Source organism: Aquarana catesbeiana, linkage group LG05 (assembly GCF_042186555.1).
Source record: "Aquarana catesbeiana isolate 2022-GZ linkage group LG05, ASM4218655v1, whole genome shotgun sequence".
NCBI classification, from domain to species: Eukaryota; Metazoa; Chordata; class Amphibia; order Anura; family Ranidae; genus Aquarana; species Aquarana catesbeiana.
Window position 1 is genome coordinate 473,054,764 of NC_133328.1, and position 22,261 is coordinate 473,077,024.

At 41.8% G+C, this 22,261-nt stretch overlaps 1 protein-coding gene across 2 annotated transcripts in view; it reads left to right on the forward strand.

Moving 5' to 3' along the window:
- Window positions 1-22,261, forward strand: part of COLEC12 (collectin subfamily member 12) — a 207,418-nt gene that overhangs the window by 143,771 nt on the left and 41,386 nt on the right. For both annotated transcript variants that reach the window (XM_073631440.1, XM_073631441.1), the window contains 2 exons: window positions 15,278-15,400; window positions 20,371-20,469. In XM_073631440.1, the coding sequence (XP_073487541.1) occupies window positions 15,278-15,400; window positions 20,371-20,469 (222 nt within the window). The remainder of the gene's footprint in view (window positions 1-15,277; window positions 15,401-20,370; window positions 20,470-22,261) is intronic.

Here is a 22,261-nt window from a genome sequence, read left to right on the forward strand (position 1 = left end):
CTTTATACAAGATGGACTTAAAAAGTGTATGTCAAGCCAAAACATTTTTCTTAGTTTTGGATAGAGCCTGGAAGGGTTAGAACCCCAACACATTTTTACTGCTATCAGGGGCTTTACTTTTACAGACAGGGGAGATTTCCAGCAGCAACACAGAAAATAATGCTTTTCTTTAGTAGATAGAGAAAACTGGAACTCCTGTCACATTCTTATTTCTCTCTATGTCGCTTTTGCACATTTTTAAATTCAATAGATTTATATTTTATTTTAAAACAAGCATAAGTAAAAGGAGAGAAAAGAAAAGAACATCATCAAATCAGGCCAATCCATAGGTAGAATTACTGTCTTGCAGGGCAGCACACAAAGTTAGCAATATTCACAATGTATACAAAGATTAGGGAATGGCAGAACCAGTACTGCACCAATCTGTCCATGGTTTCCATACCTTGTCAAAAGTCACCCGATCATTATTCTCAAGAGATAGGGACCGTTTATATGTGTAATTCGCGTTAACTGGGGTGAAGACTTCTGGCAGATTTGGTGCCTGGGTTTCTTTCCAGTGTCTCACTATTATGCCCCGTACACACGATCGGACATTCCGACAACAAAATCCATGGATTTTTTCCGACGGATGTAGGCTCAAACTTGTCTTACATACACACAGTCACACAAATGCTGTCGGAAATTAAGAAACGTCAAGAATGCGGTGACGTACAACGCGTACGATGAGCTGAGAAAAATGAAGTTCAATAGCTAGTGCGGCTCTTCTGCTTGATTACGAGTATGCGTCGAAATTTGAGCTTCAGAATTGTGTACACACGATCGGAATTTACGACAACAGATTTTGTTGTCGGAAAATTTGAGATCCAGATTTCAAATTTTGTGTGACGGAAATTCCGATGAAAAATGTCCGATGGAGCCTACACACGGTCGGAATTTCCAACAAGCTCCCATCAAACATTTTCCATAGGAAAATCCGACCGTGTTCGTGCTGCTAAAAGAACATGTGCTACAGCTGTATGGAAGTGAATGGGGACCTCATCTATCTGCAATATTAGGATTGCTAGGGCTGCTGTAGACAGGTATCAGTTATATCAGATAAAAAGTTGGAAAGTCTTCCTCCAAAAACTGGTAAGGCTTTTACACACCTACAATATGTGATATAAGTTGTCAATCTGTCCATAACCCCTCCAACAAAAAGGAGAGTTGGACAAGGAAAATTTAGCCAATTGGTAAGGGGTTAAATACCATTGGGTTATCAATTTCTCTACTAACTCCCAATGGTTTATGCAACCATATGTATGTATATATATATATATATATATATATATATATATATATATAATGGAGTGCTGTAAGCCATTGGGAAGGGATAAATGAGCAGGAGGGAGGGGAGGCATCTTTGTAAATATCAGTTTCTGTTGGAGTAGGGTGTAGAATAAAGTATTACCTTTGACAGAATTAGCGTGCGAAGAGCAGATGTCCAGGCTGGCAGAGTGATAGAAATGGGAAGAGGGTGTCTACACAAGAATATGTACTGTGTGTATATATATATATATATATATATATATATATATAGCTACTGTATGTAGCAATAACTCTTGGTGGAGCTGCTGGTTTAAAGCGGGCTGTTACCTTCACTCTCGATACCTCTGTTTCACCAACACTGGGTCTAGAGTTCCGTTGAGTTTACCTCTGGGCGATGTAAGCACTGAACACTTGAGTATATTTTCCAATACTTTAATAAAAAAATAAAGGAAGTAACAGGAAAGAGGCAGAAGGAAAGCTGCAGGGAAGCTCAAATACCTTTCCGTAGTATTCTTCAGAACATTCTTTGCAATTGAACACTTGTAGCTGAATAGTCTCCCCTTTATAGGATTTAATCTTTGCCCGCCTGGATAGACATCTCTCACTTGCCTAGCAGCCAGTACGCAGCACGAACAAAATTCTCTGCCACAGACTTGTTTGGAATAAAACCCGTATGATCCTCTGCCACAGAACGTATTGGTTTGCGATGAATGTCAGACACAGTACTTGAACCTTTAAGCCAACGCGGCAGTACTATGCAGTAAGACTACCTCAGGATACGTCCTCCAACCGAGTCATGAGGCCCCTCTCCAGACCAGCACTCTGCATGATCCTTCCATGATGGGTCCTCCCCTGGGATCTTCTCGGTTGTCCAGCTTCTTCACTCAGGATAGACAGCTCAGGACCATTCCTCTGCTGCTGTGGTAGGCCCCAGACAGGCTTCCACCCACGCCTCAGCGATGTGAGCCTCCGGAATGGAGGGCCCGAGGTGGTACTCTTAACACATACCTGTCGGCCAGGATGGCCAGCAGGTGGCTGAAAACGAACCCCTGAACATGGTGTCTGTCCCATAAATACCCTCTCCCAAAATGCAACTCGGAGGACCACCTCCATCGAGTTGTCTCCGGGACAGAGGAGCACTCATACGCTTCAACACGTTGCCTTTCCAACACCAGCCCATGGTGACAACGACACCCACCGGCGCAGTGTGGAACCACATGCAACTCAGCCAAGCTGGAACAGAGGCAAATCTAACTTCCTCTAACAAGTGACCCACTAGATTTACCTATCAGCCGTAGATCAAAAATCTACCAGTGCTACATGTATATACACTGTATATTTCAATATGCAGATATATGTAATATGATTTCTAGAGACACCATATTCCTGTTGCAAGACATCTATAGGTTTGAGAACAGCATCCTTAAAGAGGTTGTCCTCCCATAACAGTCCGAGATCGACTTGATTCCAAACTTCCTAATATGGGATGGTTCTAGCATTTCAATAGGAATACGAATGTTGTCAGAGATATGGGTCAATTAACTAAGAGTTAAATAACGGCTAATAATATGCGGTAACAATTATACAAGTGTTCAATTCACTAAGAATTTGGAGTTAAATACGGAATTAAGGATTTGTTCGATTTAGCAGTAATTATCGCATTGGTTAATGCGGTAATTTACTGCATTGAGCTGGTTGCTAAGGAGCAGGCCGGGAAGCCGACCACTGCATTCTTAACAACCAGCTCATCCCGGCCCCCCCTATGTAAATGAGTATCGAGTACATCATACCCCTACCCATTCACCAAAAAAGTGTCACAAGGTAATAAAGACACACATTTGGTGAATGGGTAGGGGTACGATGTACCCAATACTCATTCACATAGGGGGAGCCAGGATATGGGGGGCCCCCTTCTTAAAGACCATGACATGCGTTGGGTGGAGCAGGGTGAGCAGGGTGAACACCAGCTGTTGTCTTTTAACTTTGATGTAAGTGCAGAATCTTTTAATAAATGCTTCATAAAACATACTACACTGTGAGGATGTATTCTGTTACATGAGCTTGTATGCAGTGGCGGGACCATGGATTTAAAGGGCCATACACCCGTTTATGTGAGACAACCCAGGATATCTAGGAGTGCATTGGAGGAGGAGTAAGAGGAGCTTATTTCTTGTGCCCCAGAGTGGGGGAAAGCATGATTTGACCTGGTATGACAGGGGCAGGGGCAGGTGTAGGTGAGTGCATTATTGAACGATGGTGGGAGTCACAGTATTTCTTTTTTTTAATGAAACAGAACAATTGATTGGATCACCTAAGTGCATGATGAATTTAACTGCATATGAGGATTGAGAAAGAAAAGTTGCACATTGTTATTTCTTCACTGTTTAATATTTATATTTTTTCAAGTTTGTATAATTCTGCATTGAATGAGATAAAAGGATCACTTTATATATACAGTATCTCACAAAAGTGAGTACACCCTTCACATTTTTGTAAATATTTTATTATATCTTTTAATGTGACAACACTGAAAAAATACACTTTGCAACAATGTAAAGTAGTGAGTGTACAGCTTGTATAACAGTGTAAATTTGCTGTCTCCTCAAAATAACTCAACACACAGCCATTAATGTCTAAACTGCTGGCAACAAAAGTGAGTACACCCTAAGTGAAAATGTCCAAATTGGGACAAATTAGCCATTTTCCCTCCCCGGTGTCATGTGACTCGTTAGTGTTACAAGGTCCATGTATCCGCTAAAAGAAGTACATGGAGAGATGGTGTGCCTGCCAATGCACTTTCAATACCTGCCCATAAAGCTGCAGATGGGGAGCAGAACCAATGTTTTATCTGGGCTAAGTGGGTGGCAGTATAATAGTCCCGGAGATCCACTAAACCCATACCGCCAATATTTGGCGAATTGCGAATCAAATGTGCATAGGAGCACCTTGCCCTTTTGCGTTGCCAAATGAAACATTGGAGTAAAGAAGTGAGCAAAAGCAAGTATGTGGCCTTAATGGGGATCAGAAGGGTACAGAATAAGTATAAGATCTTGTGAAAAATCATCATTTTGAATGAAGCTAAGCTACCCACCCACAAAAATTCATACTGAGGGATACATTGAAGTTCTCTACTTATTTCTGCATTAGGGCTCTTTCACACGGGGCGGATCTGGTGACCATAATATGGTATTTTCCTGATACCTCAATTTAGGAAAATACAGCATTATGGACACTAGATGGAGATAGCAATCAGAGGAAATAAACATATGAGGCAAAATAGAGAATTATTCATGACTAGGGATGAGCTTCGAGTTTGAGTCGAACTCATGTTCGACTCGAACATCGGCTGTTCGCTAGTTTGCCGAACAGCGAACATTTTGGGGTGTTCGCGGCAAATTCGAAAGCCGTGGAACACCCTTTAAAAGTCTATGGGAGAAATCAAAAGTGCTAATTTTAAAGGCTTATATGCATGGTATTGTCATAAAAAGTGTTTGGGGACCTGGGTCCTGCCCCAGGGGGCATGGATCAATGCAAAAAAAAGTTTTAAAAACAGACGTGATTTTAATAATGCTTAAAGTGAAACAATAAAAGTGTAATATTCCTTTAAATTTCGTACCTGGGGGGTGTCTATAGTATGCCTGTAGAGGGGCGCATGTTTCCTGTGTTTAGAACAGTCTGACAGCAAAATGACATTTCAAAGGAAAAAAAGTCATTTAAAACTACTCGTGGCTATTAATGAATTGCCGGTCCGACAATACACATAAAAGTTAATTGATAAAAACGGCATGGGAATTCCCCACAGGGGAACCCCGAACCAATATTTTTTTTAAAAATGGCGTGGGGAGTCCCCCTAAATTCCATACCAGGCCCTTCAGGTCTGGTATGGATTTTAAGGGGAACCCCATGCCCAAATTTTTTAAATATACGCTTTTATTGATTTTCAAAAAACAGACAACAAACAAAAATTAATACTTTCAGCAATTAAGGAAAACAAAACACACACACACAAAAAAAAATCACATACATACATACATACATACATTGGTCATACCTGGTTCCTGTGCCAGTTTAATTTTAAAGAAAGGTGTTATCCTATGTTACATATGTACACCTAGAGTTTTCACATAGTCCTTGCCCAATAACTAATGGAGAGATAGCCAAAAGTCATATTCCTCTAGGAGGCTATTGAGGCTGTAGAGGGGTCCGTGAGCCATTTGGACCAAACCTTTTCATATTTGAGGAGACAACCCCTATTTATATATGTTTCTTTGTATAATGGTAAGCTATTATTAATAAGTTGTTTCCACAAAATCAGCGATGGGGGGGGTGGTTTTCTTCCAGCTGAGAGCTATAGCTTTACGAGCATAGAACAAAAGCAGCCCCACCAAAGTACACCCTGCTGTCGTAGGAATAAATTGCTCTATCAGACCTAGAATACATATTGGCATTAATCGTTGCAGTGGGATATATGTTATTTTGAATATAAAAGCTAGTATTTCTTCCCAATACCTTACCATAGCTGGACAAGTCCAGAATATATGGGTGAAGTCTCCAGGAATCTCCCCACATCGCCAACAACCAGGAGCAGAGTCTGAATTCATTTTATTTAATATATGGGGGGTGTAGTATGCCCTGTGGACTATCTTAAACTGAATAAGTCGGTCTCTCAAGGAGACGAGAGAGTTGAAGGAAGAGTCCCATATATTATCCCAATCATCCTCATTAAGTTCAGGGATATTCTTAGACCATTTTGATCTTAATTTCTCTAAATTAGGGAGAGAGGCAGTTGTTAAGTGAAAATACTTTAGATGCGGCATTCTTTGCACAATCCAACCTAAGAAGCTTCTCTAAGGCAGATTGAACTAGTTGTGGAGGAGAGCCAGAGAATTGACAGCTGAAGGCATGGGAGAGTTGAAGGAAATTAAAAAAAGAATACGACTTAGGAATATTGAAGTCGGAGATTAGTTAGGAAAAAGAAATCAAAGATTTATCCAAAATACGGACAATGCCACGTATGACCTTCTTTTGAAAATGCAAGTGGGCTGGCTGCTTTACTGATCCAGCAAATTCAGTGCCTTGTCCCAGGACAAATATGCAGAATAGTAAAGATATAACTCTCAAAGCAGGGTTGGCATCCGTCAGTAAATTTACGGGCAGTCACTTTAATGGCATACTTGGCTGTATGTACACAACAGCAGCCAAAAAAAGGGTCTGAGAGACATTCTATCTGAACTTCTCAACTCATCTCCATTGCCCATAGCAACCACACAGCTTAGAAAATAAAAACTTTATAGCAGATGGGACAAGGTTTGTCTCAGAAACTTTTTATTAATTCCTCCCAAAGTTTCAATATACAGCCTGAGTAATGATTCAAGGAGGGGGCACTTAGGTATTGCTTCTGCAGCAGACTGCATGGGTCAAAAGGAAACATGTAGAAAGGGTGAACAATATACCTCGGACAACACAACAGCTGGGGGCACTGTAGTTCATAAGCCAGAATGCAATCCCGGATTCTTACCAGCAGGTGTATCTCAGCTAAGGTTGGCTGCTGGGAGACTCTTTAGCCCCACCCTGCTATATGTTCCTTGGCTCAGTATTGCGTCTTTACGTCCATTCTCGTTCTGTCTGACCTGCATCTCTTTGGTTAATGGTTTTCCTATACAGTATGTATCTGTTATACCTTATATGTTGTTTGTTCAATAATTGAGCTATGTTTACTTAAGGCTCGGTTCACAGTGCATGCTGGTTCACCGTTTTAGGTCTGATTTCAGCCCAAATTTTGGGCTGAATTCGGACCTGAAATGGACCAAAAGACGCGCAGTGTTTTTGTGCAAAACGCATCGGACCTGCTGCAGAGATATGTGAGAGAGCCGGTCATAGAGAGCCGGTCAAAATCTCCTGCTATTGCGAATTGGATGCGGGATTTTTTCCCCCACCTCTTATTGAATTTTGTCAGATTTAGTGTAGCAGCTGTCTTACTTGGTTCATATTTTTGCGCAGTATTATTTCACCTTCTTTATAATGTAGTACAGGTCATTCAAAAATGGTTGTGCGACACTCATGTCAAAAGCCAGTGAAAACCTTCCCAACTCTTGCAGCACCTATAACAGGTAAAGAGGTGACATAAAAGGTATTGTAAGGTAAACAGGGTGGACTTCTTAAAGCGGCTGTAAACCGCTGATGTTCCAAAAAAAAAAAACCCTGCAAGGCTATGGCATATATTAAATACTCACCTTGGAACTAAGCCCCCCAGCACTGTAAAGTCACCACTGAGAGGCCTGACATGTTCCCCCTGTCTTTCTTCTGGGTTTGTGAGCTCCAGCTATGTGATTTGCCAGAGCCACAATGATGTCACTCGGTTCCGGCATGAAGCTCTGAAGTTCCGACAAGTCATGACAGACCTTCAGAGCGCATGCACCAGTAATGTTACTGACTGCATACAGGGTAAATATCTCCTAAACGGTGCACATTTAGGAGGTATTCATTTTACCTACAGGTAACCGCTTTAACAAAGTTGTAAATTTCCCTATTTTGTCATGTTACAACCAAAAATGTAAATGTATTTTATTGGGATTGTATGTGATAGACCAACACAAAGTGGCACATAATTGTGAAGTAGAAGGAAAATGATAAATGTTTTTTCAAATTTTTGACAAATAAATATGTGTGGCATGCATTTGTATTCAGCCCCCTTATGCCGCGTACACACGATCAGACTTTCTGGCATACTTGGTCCGGCACACTTTCCGGCGCGCTAAATCCGCCCGTCTTTCCGACGGACTTTCACCGGAGTTACGGCGGACTTTCAGAATGAACGGACTTGCCCACACATGGACAAGACGGTCATTTTGAACGTGACTCAGGTACGACGGGACTAGAAAAGGAAGTCAATCTTGCCGCTTTTATCGGCGAGATTGCCACCTTGCGAGCCCCGTCGCGGGGCATACCAGGCCCTTAGGTCTGGTATGGATTATAAAGAGAACCCCCTACGCCGAAAAAACGGCGTGGGGTCCCCCCTAAAATCCATACCAGACCCCGATCCGAGCACGCAGCCCGGCCGGTCAGGAAAGGAGGTGGGGACGAGCGAGCGCCCCCCCCTCCTGAACCGTACCAGGCCGCATGCCCTCAACATGGGGGGGTGCTTTGGGGGAGGGGGGCCCTGCGGGGCCCCCCTCCCCAAAGCACCTTGTCCCCATGTTGATGAGGACAAGGGCCTCTTCCCGACAACCCTGGCCGTTGGTTGACGTGGTCTGCGGGCGGGGGGCTTATCGGAATCCGGGAGCCCCCTATAATAAGAGGGCCCCCAGATCCCGGCCCCCCACCCTATGTGAATGAGTATGGGTTACAGGGGGCGTGGTCACCGGGTGATGTTGACCACACCCCCTAAAACATCACAGTCCCAGCATGCCCAGGGACTGTGACATCATAAGGGGGCGGGGTCTCCGCCTATATAAGTCACAACGGAGCGCTCAGAGAGCAGTCCAGCCGGAGAGAGCATCATGTCAACATCTGGAGAAGAGAAGAGGGAAGAAGACAAGAAGCCCAGAAGCCCAGAAGTCCAGGCCTCCGCTGGCAAAAGAGCGGCCTGAAGACAGCGGAGGAGCCAGCCGAAGAACTGGAACACCGGGAGAAGAGGCCGGAGGGAGCGGAGAAGAACCAACCGGATGCCGGGAGAAGAGGGACCAGAGGGACCCCTGAAGCCGGAAGAAGACCCCCGAAGCCGGAAGAAGACCCCCCAAGCCGGAGGAAGACCCCCCCGGAGCTGTTTAATAAATTATTTAAAAAACTTGTGTAGTGTGTTTTATTATTGACGCTTTTTCCCTAGGTGAATGGGTAAGGGTACCATGTACCCCATACTCATTGACATAGGGTGGGGGGCCGGGATCTGGGGGCCCTCTTATTATAGGGGGCTCCCGGATTCCGATAAGCCCCCCGCCCACAGACCCCGACAACCAATGGCCAGGGTTGTTGGGAAGAGGCCCTTGTCCTCATCAACACGGGGACAAGGTGCTTTGGTGTGGGGGGCCCTACAGGGCCCCCCCTCCCCCAAGGCACCCCCCATGTTGAGGGCATGCGGCCTGGTACAGTTCAGGAGGGGGGGTGGCTCGCTCATCCCCATCCCCTTTCCTGACCGGCCGGGCTGCATGCTCGGATCGGGGTCTGGTATGGATTTTAGGGGGACCCCACGCCGTTTTTTCGGCGTAGGGGGTTCCCTTTATAATCCATACCAGACCTAAGGGCCTGGTATGCCCCGGGCTCGCCGCAATAGGAAAATTTGTTTTTCCTATTGCCGTGAGCGCGAAATGCAATACCCTGCCCTTGTGTCGTATCTGGTCCGTTGGACCAGCATACAGACGAGCGGGCTCTCTGAAACATGTTTCAAATCTAGGTCCGGCGGGCTTTTGGGAAAAAGTCCGCCGGAAAAGTCCGCCGAAGCCTACACACGGTCGGATTGGCCGGCGGACTCTGGTCCGCCGGACCAAGTATGCCGGAAAGTCCGCTCGTGTGTACACGGCAAAAGTCAATACTTTGTAGAACCACCTTTCGCTGCAATTACAGCTGCAAGTCTTTTTGGGTATGTCTGTACCCGCTTTGCACAACTAGAGTGAAATTTTTGCCCATTCTTCTTTGCAAAATAGCTTAAGCTCTGTCAGATTAAATTATCAAGTCCTGCCACAGATTCTATATTGGATTTAGGTCTGGGCTTTGACTAGGCCATTCTAACACATAAATATGCTTTGATCTAAACCATTCTATTGTAGCTCTGGCTGTATGTTTAGGGTTGTTGTCCTGCTGGAAGGTGAACCTCCGCCCCAGTCTCAAGTCTTTTGCAGACTCTAACAGGTTTTCTTCTAAAATTGCCCTGTATTTGGCTCTATCCATCTTTCCATCAACTCTGACCAGCTTCCCTGTCCCTGCTGAAAAAAACCATGTGTTCAGGATGATGTGCAGTGTTGGTTTTCCGCCACACATAGTGTTTTGCTTTTAGGCCAAAAAGTTAAATTTTGGACTCATCTGACCAGAGCACCTTCTTCCACATGTTTTCTGTGTCCCCCCACATGGCATCTCACAAATTGCAAACAGAACTTCTTATGGCTTTCCTTCAACAATGGATTTCTTTTGCCACTCTTCCATAAAGGCCAGATTTGTGGAGTGCACGACTAATAGTTGTCCTGTGGACAGATTCTCCCACCTGAGCTGTGGATCTCTGCAGCTCCTCCAGAGTTACCATGGTCCTCTTGGCTGCTTCTCTGATTAATGCTCTCCTTACCCGGCCTGTCAGTTTAGGTGGACGGCCATGTCTTGGTAGGTTTACAGTTGTGCCATACTCTTTCCATTTTTGGATGATGGATTGAACACTGCTCCGCGAGATGTTCAAAGCTTGGGATATTTTTTATAACCTAACCCTGCTTTAAACCTCTCCACAACTTTATCCCTGACCTGTCTGGTGTGTTCCTTGGCCTTCATGATGCTGTTTGTTCTCTAAGGTTCTCTAACAAACCTTCATAGAACAGCTGTATTTATACTGAGATTAAATGACACACAGGTGGACTCTATTTATTAATTAGGTGACTTCTGAAGGCAATTGGTTCCACTAGATTTTAGTTAGGGGTATCAGAGTAAAGGGGGCTGAATAAAAATGCACGCCACACTTTTCAGATATTTATTTGTAAAAAAAAATTGAAAACCATTTATACTTTTCCTTTCACTTCACAATTATGTGCCACTTTGTGTTGGTCTATCGCATAAAATCCCAATAAAATACATTTACGTTTTTGGTAGTTACATGACAAAATGTGGAAAATTTCAATACTTTTTCAAGGCACTGTATTTCTGCCCTTGGGAAAAATCTGTCAGCATGTATGTCTTGCAGTCTAAAAAGTATTTAAAGTTTGGTCAGTGTGGACCAAACTCTACCTCCAGCCATTTTGTTGTGCATCAAAAATGCATGAGTACTTATTTATAAAAGACTGGAGAAAAAAAGTTATATTGTCCATCTCAAACAAAATATTTGGCTAATTTTAATTTTCATATTCTACTTTGGATAAAAAATCTCAATTAATTATTATCGGGTACTTTGTTTATATTTATATTAATTTGTCAACATTGTATATGCTTTTTTCATACTCAAAAAACAAAGAACTTTTTGTGAACATTTCTGAATTACGGAATATTATCCCCCAGGATAGTAGCCGATGTTCAACATATTCTCAAATCACAAAGCCATACTTTGAGTAATCATTTCATATGTTATGTGGGTGATAACTGAAGGTAAAAGTCCTTTAATCACATTGTTGAAGAGCACTGGAGTGAAGAATAAGACATATCAGTATGGTGGAGGTAGAGGTTAACACTCCCCAATAAAAACTACATGTACGTGATCCAGCCTGGCTGTGGCAGCCACCTGCAGTAAATGTACTGTGGGTGGTCGGCAAGTGTTTTTTTAATGCTCTCTTTTTGCTTTGAAGACCTATAGACTAGCAACAGGCCTTGCAAATCTTTGTCACTTTACAGATTGGCTGGCATGTTTAAAAAATATTTACGGGTTGGTATTAATTCCAGTTAGCTGCTCAGACATGAACAGCTGTAACCAAACAAAAAAAAAAAAGTTCATCATGTGTGTGCTATGCTTCTCAGGTCAGGTCCCAGTCTGTTGACTAGGAAATGATAGTATAGGAACTGAAATGAAAAGGTGGATCTGCTTTACTCATGGCTTTTTATTATTTCCTGGTTGCTAGTACCAAGTACCCTTGATTAAATTAACACTGCAATCATTGAGAAACTCTGGTTTCCTTACTGGGCCCCTTCTCTATTGGGAGAGCAGTCTTGTACTGTATTGCCTGCTCAAAAAGGGATTTGCTCATTTTCAGATTGTGAGGTTTTTTACCAAATTCTTGTTTAACATCTACTTTGAAGATAGTTAACTAAGGCCCAAAAATTATATTATGTCCTGAAAATTTAGATTAAGTCAAGTTGGCTATAATTGGTCCCCAGTCCCATTTAGATATTGATGATTTCAAGCTTTAGATATAATTTAAGACTGTGATGAGAGTGGAATTAAATGAAAAAAGGAATTATTTTTCTGGAACATGGGATGTTTGAAGCGAGATTCACTAGGGTGAGAAAAACACCTGTCGGCAGGTACAGTCTACTTTTTGGTGGCGCTCACCCAAAGCAGCTCTGCAGCTGGAGAGGAAATCAAGAGGAACAGAGTTCCTCTATGGTTTCCTCGGTCATTGGGGGAGCTATCGGGTTGCTGCCACCCCATGTGACTCTGGCAACTATCTTGGGTCAGGCAGGCCCTGGCTCCCAGGTTTGGTGCGCGTTGTGCAAATTGGTAGTGTAGGGAAAGGTACCTTGCCTGCTAGGGACAGTACTAGTGGTAGGGAAAGGTTCCTGATGGGAAGAGAAAGCGTAGGATCGCTTCACCTCTGGGCTTCATACCACTTAGGCATGAGACAGCCAGACCACATTCTACTCTTTTTACAGGCACTATCAGTCCAGGCGAAATCTGCTATCTTCACATTATTGGAAACCATGCACCCAGTTGGGCCGTTGTCCCCTGGGCTTGTTGTGAACTGTTGAACTGTTTCTGCATTACTTCAATACAAGTTTTTCATTGCACCTCACTGTGTGAAATATTGCCACCTCACTGCGCTGCACCCCACTTACACACCCTCCTGCAGTAATTCTCCCATTATGTATTTGCCAAGTACTTGTGTATGCACATCATTAGTTCGAAAATTATAGAGAGCAACAGACCAACAACCAGTGATAGACCTGCTGGTCTCTGGATCAGACTTTGTAATATCAGCCTTAAAATGTATTTATAGCAACTCCTTAACAAGTACACATAACTTCATATATGGTTTATTATATGTTGTATGCAAAACCTTTAACATATTGCCCTAAGAGTCATTATAGAAGCAGATGTACCACTTGGGGTATATGTACAACATGCTGAGAAATAAATTCTATGTGGATACTAGGGAGCACACAGTGTGCTATTATATCGTAATTTATGTTGAAGTGGAAGCCTTGTTGCTGCCGGGAGGCTAGGGACAGGAAAATCTATAATGTAATTACACAGTTTGTCTCCTAATTCTCACATTGTCAGCCAGAATTATCACATGACAAGTGTGCATAGAGCCACTAGACATCAGCACTAATCAGGCTGGATAGCTCCTGGCACTAACCTGTGCTATCAGGGTCTACTAACAACCACAATGACTCTTGCTGTAATGACTTCAAGCACAGCTAAATTACTCACATATCTATTCTTGCACCAACTTTTCATTTGTAACAAGGCAGACAATGAGTGATTCATCATTAATTTCACTGCGTTTTCTATGCCTTGCTACTTTATGAAGCAGCAACTAATCATTTTAATTAGTTTCTAGTCTGTTGCAGTGATGCTCTGCCAAATCACACTGCTTACACGTTGAAGTGAATGAATGATCAGCAAATGAGGCTTGCTGGAATACATTTACAAAATAATAGTCTTTGTGAAATGTCACAATAAATTATACATTTTGGGAATCTGCACAATGATTCATCCACATCACCTTACTTGACTTGCATCTATAGTGAAATTCAAGTGAAAATCTGCAGATTTATAGTAGGTGACCTTTTTGTGGTCACCCCTGGCTAACATGATATATGAGTGATGTGTCATCTGCATAGCTCATTGAGCACCATCAACTCTGTTCTAATCATCTGATCTCAGACAGCTGAGCAACTGTTCAATAGGCATATGCTTGTTATATCTGTAAATAAAAAATATACCATTTAAAAGAATATAAACTTGTTTTTATTAGTATATAAGACGGGGATATACAAATGTCATGTTTGGACTGGGTTTTTAATATTTATGTGTTTGATTTGCTATATCTTATTTCCTAAAAACTGAAATCTAAGCAGAAAAAATATAATCTTACTATCCACTGACTAGCTATTGATAGCATACTACTTAATTGTCTAACTGGCAGGTTTGGAGTGGTCTAGTGTTATTGCATAACTTTAGTAAAGAGAAGTGAGGTCACCAACCCGACCATCCTGCCTTGAGCTGTTACCTGGATCACAGAACTGGCTAAACAAAATTAAGACGGCGCATATATTAATTTTGTATTAAAGTGGTTGTAAAGGCACAAGGTTTTTTACCCTAATTCATTCCATGCATAAAGATATGAAACCCTCTGTGTGCAGCAGCCCCCCTAACACTTACCTGAGCCCCCTCTTGATCCAGCGATGTCCACGAGAGCCTTGGCTCTCTGGGGACTTGTGCTCCTGATTGGGTTCCCACTGCTGTCAATCACAGCCAGTGAGCCAATCAGGAGACTTTGAAAAGGTACCTGCAATGCTTTGATGCGACTTTAATCCAGAGAGTGTAAAGTTGGATCAAAGCTGCACTCAAAGTTGCATCCAAGTCACACTCCAAAGTCGCACTCTAGCCTTAGGCTACGTTTCCACGAGTGCGACTCCAAAGCTGTGTGATTTAGAGTGCCACTATGAGTGCAGCTTTGATCCAACTTTACACTCTGGATCAAAGTTGCATTAAATGTTGCATCAAAGTAGTGCAGGCACCTTTTTTTTGGGGGGGGGGGGTCCATGTAGAAGAGAAGGACAACGTTTTCAGGAAGTGAGAGGCCCCCATGCAGAATCCAGAAATAAGGAAGTAAGGTTGTCCCTGAAGAACAGGGAGAATCTGATTGTCTGGCTTTGATTAGACTTTCTAAACGACACAATCAGCTATACAGAAAATGAATAATGTCAAAGTTAAAGATATTTTACATATAATTAATAGAAAAATTTTCATTTTTGACTGGACTTTCACTTTAAATGAAATACAGGTAGCATTAGATCACTGGTAATCCCATTAGAGAACAACTAGTAATCTTATATTATCTTTTTAATATTAGGGGCTGTAACTATCCTATTTTCAGATTATTATAAGTATACTTTTATTTTACAGGTATACAAGAAGGCACCCAGTGTACAAAGTGTAAAAATAACTGGGCACTGAAATTTTCGATCATTGTGCTGTATATTCTGTGTGCCTTACTCATCATCACAGTATCCATACTAGGATATAAAGGTATGTGCTTTTATCACAAAGAATTTCATAGTAAATTATAACTATGTGACAGTTAGATAAAATGACCTTAAAGAGTATAGAAAATAGGAGATTGATAATGTTGGTAAAGTCTTGCAAGAAAAAATGATAAAGCAATAATCTGCCTGGTTCACACCACGTGCAGAGATGTGTGTTTTTTCTGTAAATGTCTCTGTAATTGTTTTCTTTGTAGCCTGTTTACACTATAACACTAGTGTCAAGGGCATATTGTTTGTACAGAAATATGCAATATGTGCTGTATGCATGTTTCTGTGCAGGAAAAAACTCACATGACACCAACATTGTGGTGTGAACAGGGCACATAGAAAACATTACATTAGAAAAGAATGCATGTCTCTGCACATGGTGTGAACAAGTCCAAAAGTTTCATTCAAACATTAATATGTATACATAAATCAAGGAAAAAGCTAAGATGAAAAATAACACCTATAAAATGTCTTTCAGCAAATCAAAAAAGAGTGTTTAGAAAGAAGTAATCATTGTAATAAGTAGTAACGGATTTAAAGAGAAGTAAGGCCAAAGCTTTTTCGTACATTTACTTTTGTTCTCCTGTCACCCAGAGTCAACCTATAGAGGGATATTGCCTGCTATCAGCTGACAGGGAAGAGCTGCGTCAGGCTTAGGAAGGATCCCGGCAACATTGTCGAGATCTACCTGGCTGACTGGGTGTGGCAGAGAGCCAAAGATAGCCACACCTGCTCCCTTTGCAGCCTTCTGCTTCAATGGGCACTGGAGGAGCAGAACGGAGAGCGGTGACTGACAGTCGATACGCTTTGCTGCAAGCAGACTGAAAGCTGAGTGATCAGCAGTCATGTGATCGCTTAGTTCTCTGTCTTAGGGCCAGGGCATCACACAGATGCTGCAGCATGGAGGTGAGTATGGTTGCTTTTTTTTCTTAATAAACCCATACTTCTCCTTTAAGCCCAGTGGCATCTACTATGTAGCAAACCTCACACACTTCTGTTATGCTGGTGACCTAGCAGGGACATTCAGGTTCCCCAAAAATGTGACAACACTGCACATCTGCATAGTGTAACAAGTCATTTTAATCACTCTAATAAATAGACTAAAGCCCCATAACACACTATTAGATTTTCTGCAGATTTTTGTCTACAGATTTACCAAAACCATGTAGTGTAAGGGTCTGCCTGACTGCATACAAATTGAAACGCTTAAGGTTTGACCTCATATTATATGGTTTTGGTAAATCTGAGGACAAAAATCTGCAGAAAATCTAATAGTGCGTATGAGGTCTTAGGAGATGATGCACATCTAAATAGATGTGCATCATCTTTTAAAGCTAATATCTGGGATTTGTTTAAAAAATACCCTTGTATTGGGGACCCCTATGCAGTGCTTGTTAGGTGTGAGGGTAGAGGAATAAGCTCTAAATACTTACCTTATTCCTCACTTTAGCACGCTTCCCGCACTACCATCTTCTCTCTGATGTGCTGTTCTTAAAGCGGAGCTTCACCCACAGGGGGAAGCTCTACTTGTCTTGCACGGAGCATTTGGCTAATGTCAAAATAACTGCCTCTATGTGATTAATGTTACTTGCTTTACTATGCAGGTGCACAGTGTCATTTTCTATGTATGAGCTGTATAATGGTACACAATGCCATCCATCCATTTATGTCCTTCAGGAAAGCCAGGATTGATTTTGAAATAAACATTTACCTTGAATTTTTTCTCACTCAGTCTGGGGAATTAAAGCAGTTGAAATGCAACAGAAATACATGATACATGTTAATGCAGGAAATTGGCTCCTTATGGAGTGGCTAAAACTTTAACCCATCTGCTCTGCAGGAGCGTTCTATTACTTCATATGAGAAGTACAGCCACTTCATGAAAAATACGAACTTCAGGTCTGAGACATTTTCGTGCATAGTTTATTACATCGGGCTCCACACAGCTGTATGAATAGACCCCATTATCAAGAGCTAATTATGACAAATTCAAGATCATACAAGTTGTATATAAGTTGGGTTTACTTATGGCATGGTCCATGCATTTGTAATAGAATTGCAGTCCCCTTGGAAAAACAGCACTGCATTGGTACAGTCACGTCCATGCAGTTATGCAGAGCGCAGAATTGTTATCAACAAGTACAATTTCTTACCAATTACCTACTTAGCTGCTATCTACCTATACCAGTGTATGAAATCTGTACCCTTGTTAATTTTATCCATTGTGAAAGCTTGATTGACCAATGTTCAAAAATCTGATGATTATGCAGTGTATGTTATTGTAAGGTGAATTATACTCAATGTTATTAGACAATGGAAATCTTCCCTTCTTGCACATAACTGCATATGGGTAGTGTTTGCATAACTTTAGTCATTTGAATTTGTAGTAAGACCAATTTCCTCAGAAAAGTGGGACTTTGAATGGATCACAGACAGAGAGAATATAGAAAATTAATTATATTTACATTATTACATGAATAGACAACTCATGGTGAAAAACACAATACAAAGCATTGGATAAAACCAAGACATATACATGAAAACCACAGAATTAAAAGACCAACTATGAACCAAAGCCCAGAAGCTGTCAGGACGACAGACCATCCAACGCGTTTAGAAAAAAACACATATGGTTTTTATCTTCTTCAGGGACTAAACCGAGCTTATTATTTTCAAAGTTGTAAGTTGGATCGCTGCTAGGAGCGTTTTACCAACACAAATGCGATAATTCAGTTAGGAAAAAAGGGGGGATCAGGGGAGGATATGCAACCATCCCAAGCACCCATACATCAGACTGCCACACACCCAAGAAGGGGGAATGTTTGCCCAAAGGATATGCTGTAGTGAGCAAGGAAAAAAATGAAATCGCCAGGACTGTCTGAAAATCAATTCAAGAGTTTGAGCATTTGTGTGCCAAAACAGATCCAAGAAAAATCAGCCAGATTTAGGCATGATCTGACTGTCCGTGTCCTAATTGTGTCTAGTAGTTAGACGGGACACAGTGGAGGAAAAGGTATCACCTACACTGAAGGATCTGTAATGATCTTACTCCTCATATTGTCAGTCAAAGGACAGAATTTGTGGCAGTTGTGCAGTTTTCGAATGTATGCAACATTCAATCATATGGTATATGGACCTTATTAGGAGACGGTGAGATTGATTTACTAAAGGCAAATGAGCTGTTCACTTAGCAAGTCAATTTTGGTCTGCTGACTTCCATCATACAATCATATGCAAGCAAATAATACTGTATTTTTTTCCTTGCACATGATTGGGCATTCTTTGCAATGTGAATTTTCACTGCATTCACTAAGCTAATGGACATTTTCCTTTCAAAGTTAAAAGCCTATTTGCCTTTACCAAGTCATCCCCAGTGTCTCTCAGGTGTCCTTTAAAGTAGAAGTAGGGCCAAAGCTCTTTTGGCCCTACTTCTCCTGCGAATCACAGGAGTGCACACCGTTCTGCACTCCTCTGACCCATATTCAGCCGGCAGTGGGCTAAAGCCTGCTGTCGGCTGATGTCACTCATCTGTCGCTCTGGAGAGATTCCGCCTTTAATTTCTGGATCTACCCAGATGTCTCGACTGGCAGCTGGTTCAGCCTCTCAGAGCACTGCTGAAAGCTTGAGTCAGCCTCTCCTGCCCCCTGCAGAGCCCAGCGCTGCAGTGAACACTGAAGGGGCAGAGCAGAGAGCCAGTCACTGACAATTATCACTCAGCGGTCCTTGATCACTCAGTTCTGGGTATAGAGGCAGCAGGGGACAGATGTAGCATTGGACCAATCCTGCATCTACCTTGGTGAATATGAATCAGTGGCAGCTGTTTTTTTTTTTTATTTGCGGGGGGCAGCAAACAACCCCCCCTGGTCAGTTGGAGGCAACCCCCCCGGGACATCAAAGCCCTGCACTCACCCCATCTAGGAAGTGGGCAGGCAGGCAGCGTATCCGGCAGGCGGCAGCTTTCTATCTTCCTTTCTTCCTCTCCTTGCAACGTGCATCTTCCTTCTTCTCCTCCTAGGCATCCAATAGGATCACCTATCCTTTCAGCCAATTGGGAAACGAGTCTCAGACCCACGCTTCCTGATTGGCGGAGAGGCAATTCAGTGTATTCATTCGCGATTTTAACACACCTGGGTGGGCTCCGAGCGCAATGCTCTGCGTCCGGAGCCCACCCTATTTTGAAGCCTGTTAGAGCCTCTGGCTCTAACAACATCAATAGAATGAAAAGTTTGGGACTTTAAATGAAGCACAGCCAAGAAATGGAATGAAATCACATGATAATGGATTCCAAAGGTGTATACATAGATTAAAAGAATACCATGATAAGATAAAGAACACCTTGACAATTTATTGTACATAGTAATATCATAATTTACAATCAATCTAAGGATAATAGATACATAGGTATATGGTAGTACAATTGTAGGGGTTCATGATCAACATGATTCTATTAATAATCACAATAAAAAACGTCAATATTTCATAACATTAATAATGTGAAATCTCAGAATCGCATGATTATATGGTGTAACATAAGGCAAGGCCCCTTAAGCTCCTGATATGAATATTTGTTTTTTTTTCATACCCCACACTTCTCTTTTGATTATTCTATTTATATATCCAGTTGTGTAATAGAAGGATGTTTTTAAACATTTTTTTTTAGATTTTAGATTTTTTTTGGTTGAGCCACCTTAAAGTCCTGTAAGTTTTGTGTGTTTTTTTCAGACGTTTACTAGAATTTTACCTAAAGCTACATCAAGATTTGTTTTCTGCACTTCCTCACCAGAGCTGAATGTGCTTACAGGGCTTTTAAAAAGCAGTTTTTCTTTATTAAAAATGTGTTGTCCGTGATTCTCTTCAGACTGGTTTTTACAAGAAAGATCCTAGGTGTGCTAGGCCTTGCTAACACAGTATTACACCAGCGATCCAAACAACAATTTACCAAAGTGCTTTTTTCTTCTTTTTTAGTTGTAGAAAGAATGGACGGCGTTTCAGATGACATGGAAAAGTCACATATGGGTTACAATAATAAAATCTCAGAAGTGGAGCAGAACATGAGAAAATTAGGTAAACTGACAAACAAAATGATATTCACCTGCATTTATTGACTTCATAGTGAACAATGATTAAAAATGATAAATTATATTTATGTATATGTTTTGATAAGACACATGCCCATTGAGTACAAACACAATAATTCCAAGAGGCCCGGTTCACACTGGTGCAACATGGGATCCGTTTAGTAAGAGCACAAGTCACATGACATGTCAAAATAAAAGTTTCCTTATGAGAGCCGTCTTAACTGATCTGACACAAGTCGCTCCGACTTGTTGGAGGGCACCATATGTAGGGTGTAACATGTTACTAATGCAGCAACCCACTTGTATGCAGGTGCAGTTTATCCTCCCCTCTGTAGATGGTGCTGTTTTGCTGGAAACTGTACAGAGGGAAAGTAGGATGAGAGGAGCTTTGTTCTCCTGAAACCCCCGTAAGTGTCATCAGGGAAGCTGCTGTCTGAATAAATGCTGCAACGCTGGATGATCACTGCAGCCATGTTTAGTGAAGGCAATGCTAATAAATAGCGCTGTCCCACTGCAGTTGGGGCATTTGGGAAATGGATAGAGTTGGAACAGGATTCCCGCTGGTTAGGGGAGTGTATTTAGCGCTAGAGAGAGTTTCCTGTTGAGGAGGGACAACTGGCTTTTCTATCTGAGGACTCTAGAGCTGTGACAAATATCTTTCAGCCACCATCTTCACTCAGACACTGCTTTGGTAATGTAAACATTATTAAAGTGACACCTCAAGTGCTGGGACTACTTAATGTACCGCCAACATTGCTGAGAACTGTTGTACCCAAGTTGCCTGTGTTATCAAGACTCTGATGTTTTGGGAATGTTAAGTAAGCACTGCCCTCTACATGTTATGTGTTACTTCTAATTAACCAAATAATAACAGTGCCACTTTACTTGGTCTCTGTGTACCTTTACTGCAACTTAGGTACCAATCCACTGGCTCTGCCCACACGTTCACCCCCCGATCCCACACGGTGACAGCTTGCAGGGCAGTCTCTTCTAGCAGCGGCTGTCACATTTTATAAAGAGAGCGGCTGTGCAGGGCTCTGCTCATACAGCCATGTTGTTCATTCACAGCGATTTGTAAATGAATGAACTACAACTCCCATCTTCCACTGCCGCAGATGGCTTGTAGTTCTCAGTGTACTATCAGGGCACTCATCAGCACCCTCGTAATTCACTGACACTTCCTGCAGTTGAGTAACTGTCTGTCTGTATAGAGGTACAAGCAGACAGTTGTCAGGAGTATCTGCAGGAGCCTGACATTGCACCCGCAATCTACTGAGCACGGGTGTAATGCTTTGCAGGCTCCATGGTAAAAAAAAATAACAAATGCACATTTTTTTACCTGCAAAATCATGTGCATTTAGTTTTATTTATTTTTTTACAAAAGGTGAATTTAGCCTTTAAAATTTTTGCCTGCCTAATTTCCTTTTTCACACTTTTTTGTATTTTTATAACTTTCCAGTCATTTAAATACTCAATTTTCTGTTTTGTGTCGCTTGTTGACAATCTTTCCTCCCAATCTATACATTTTTTGGACTCTCCTATATTTTCTTTGCAAATGAAATACAATTATTCATGCTATGGTCAATGATACCCAGAATTACATTAATTTGTAATAAACTTTGTAATGTTTGAGATTAACAGGTCCAGTAGAGCGTCTTTTCTAGTTGGGGCTTCTATATATGCCTCATAAAATTACCAGGTAATAGGTTTATAAGATTTCATTCACACAGTTGTTAAAGCTTTTATACCCTGAATGGGCTGTTTTTTTTTTATTGCGC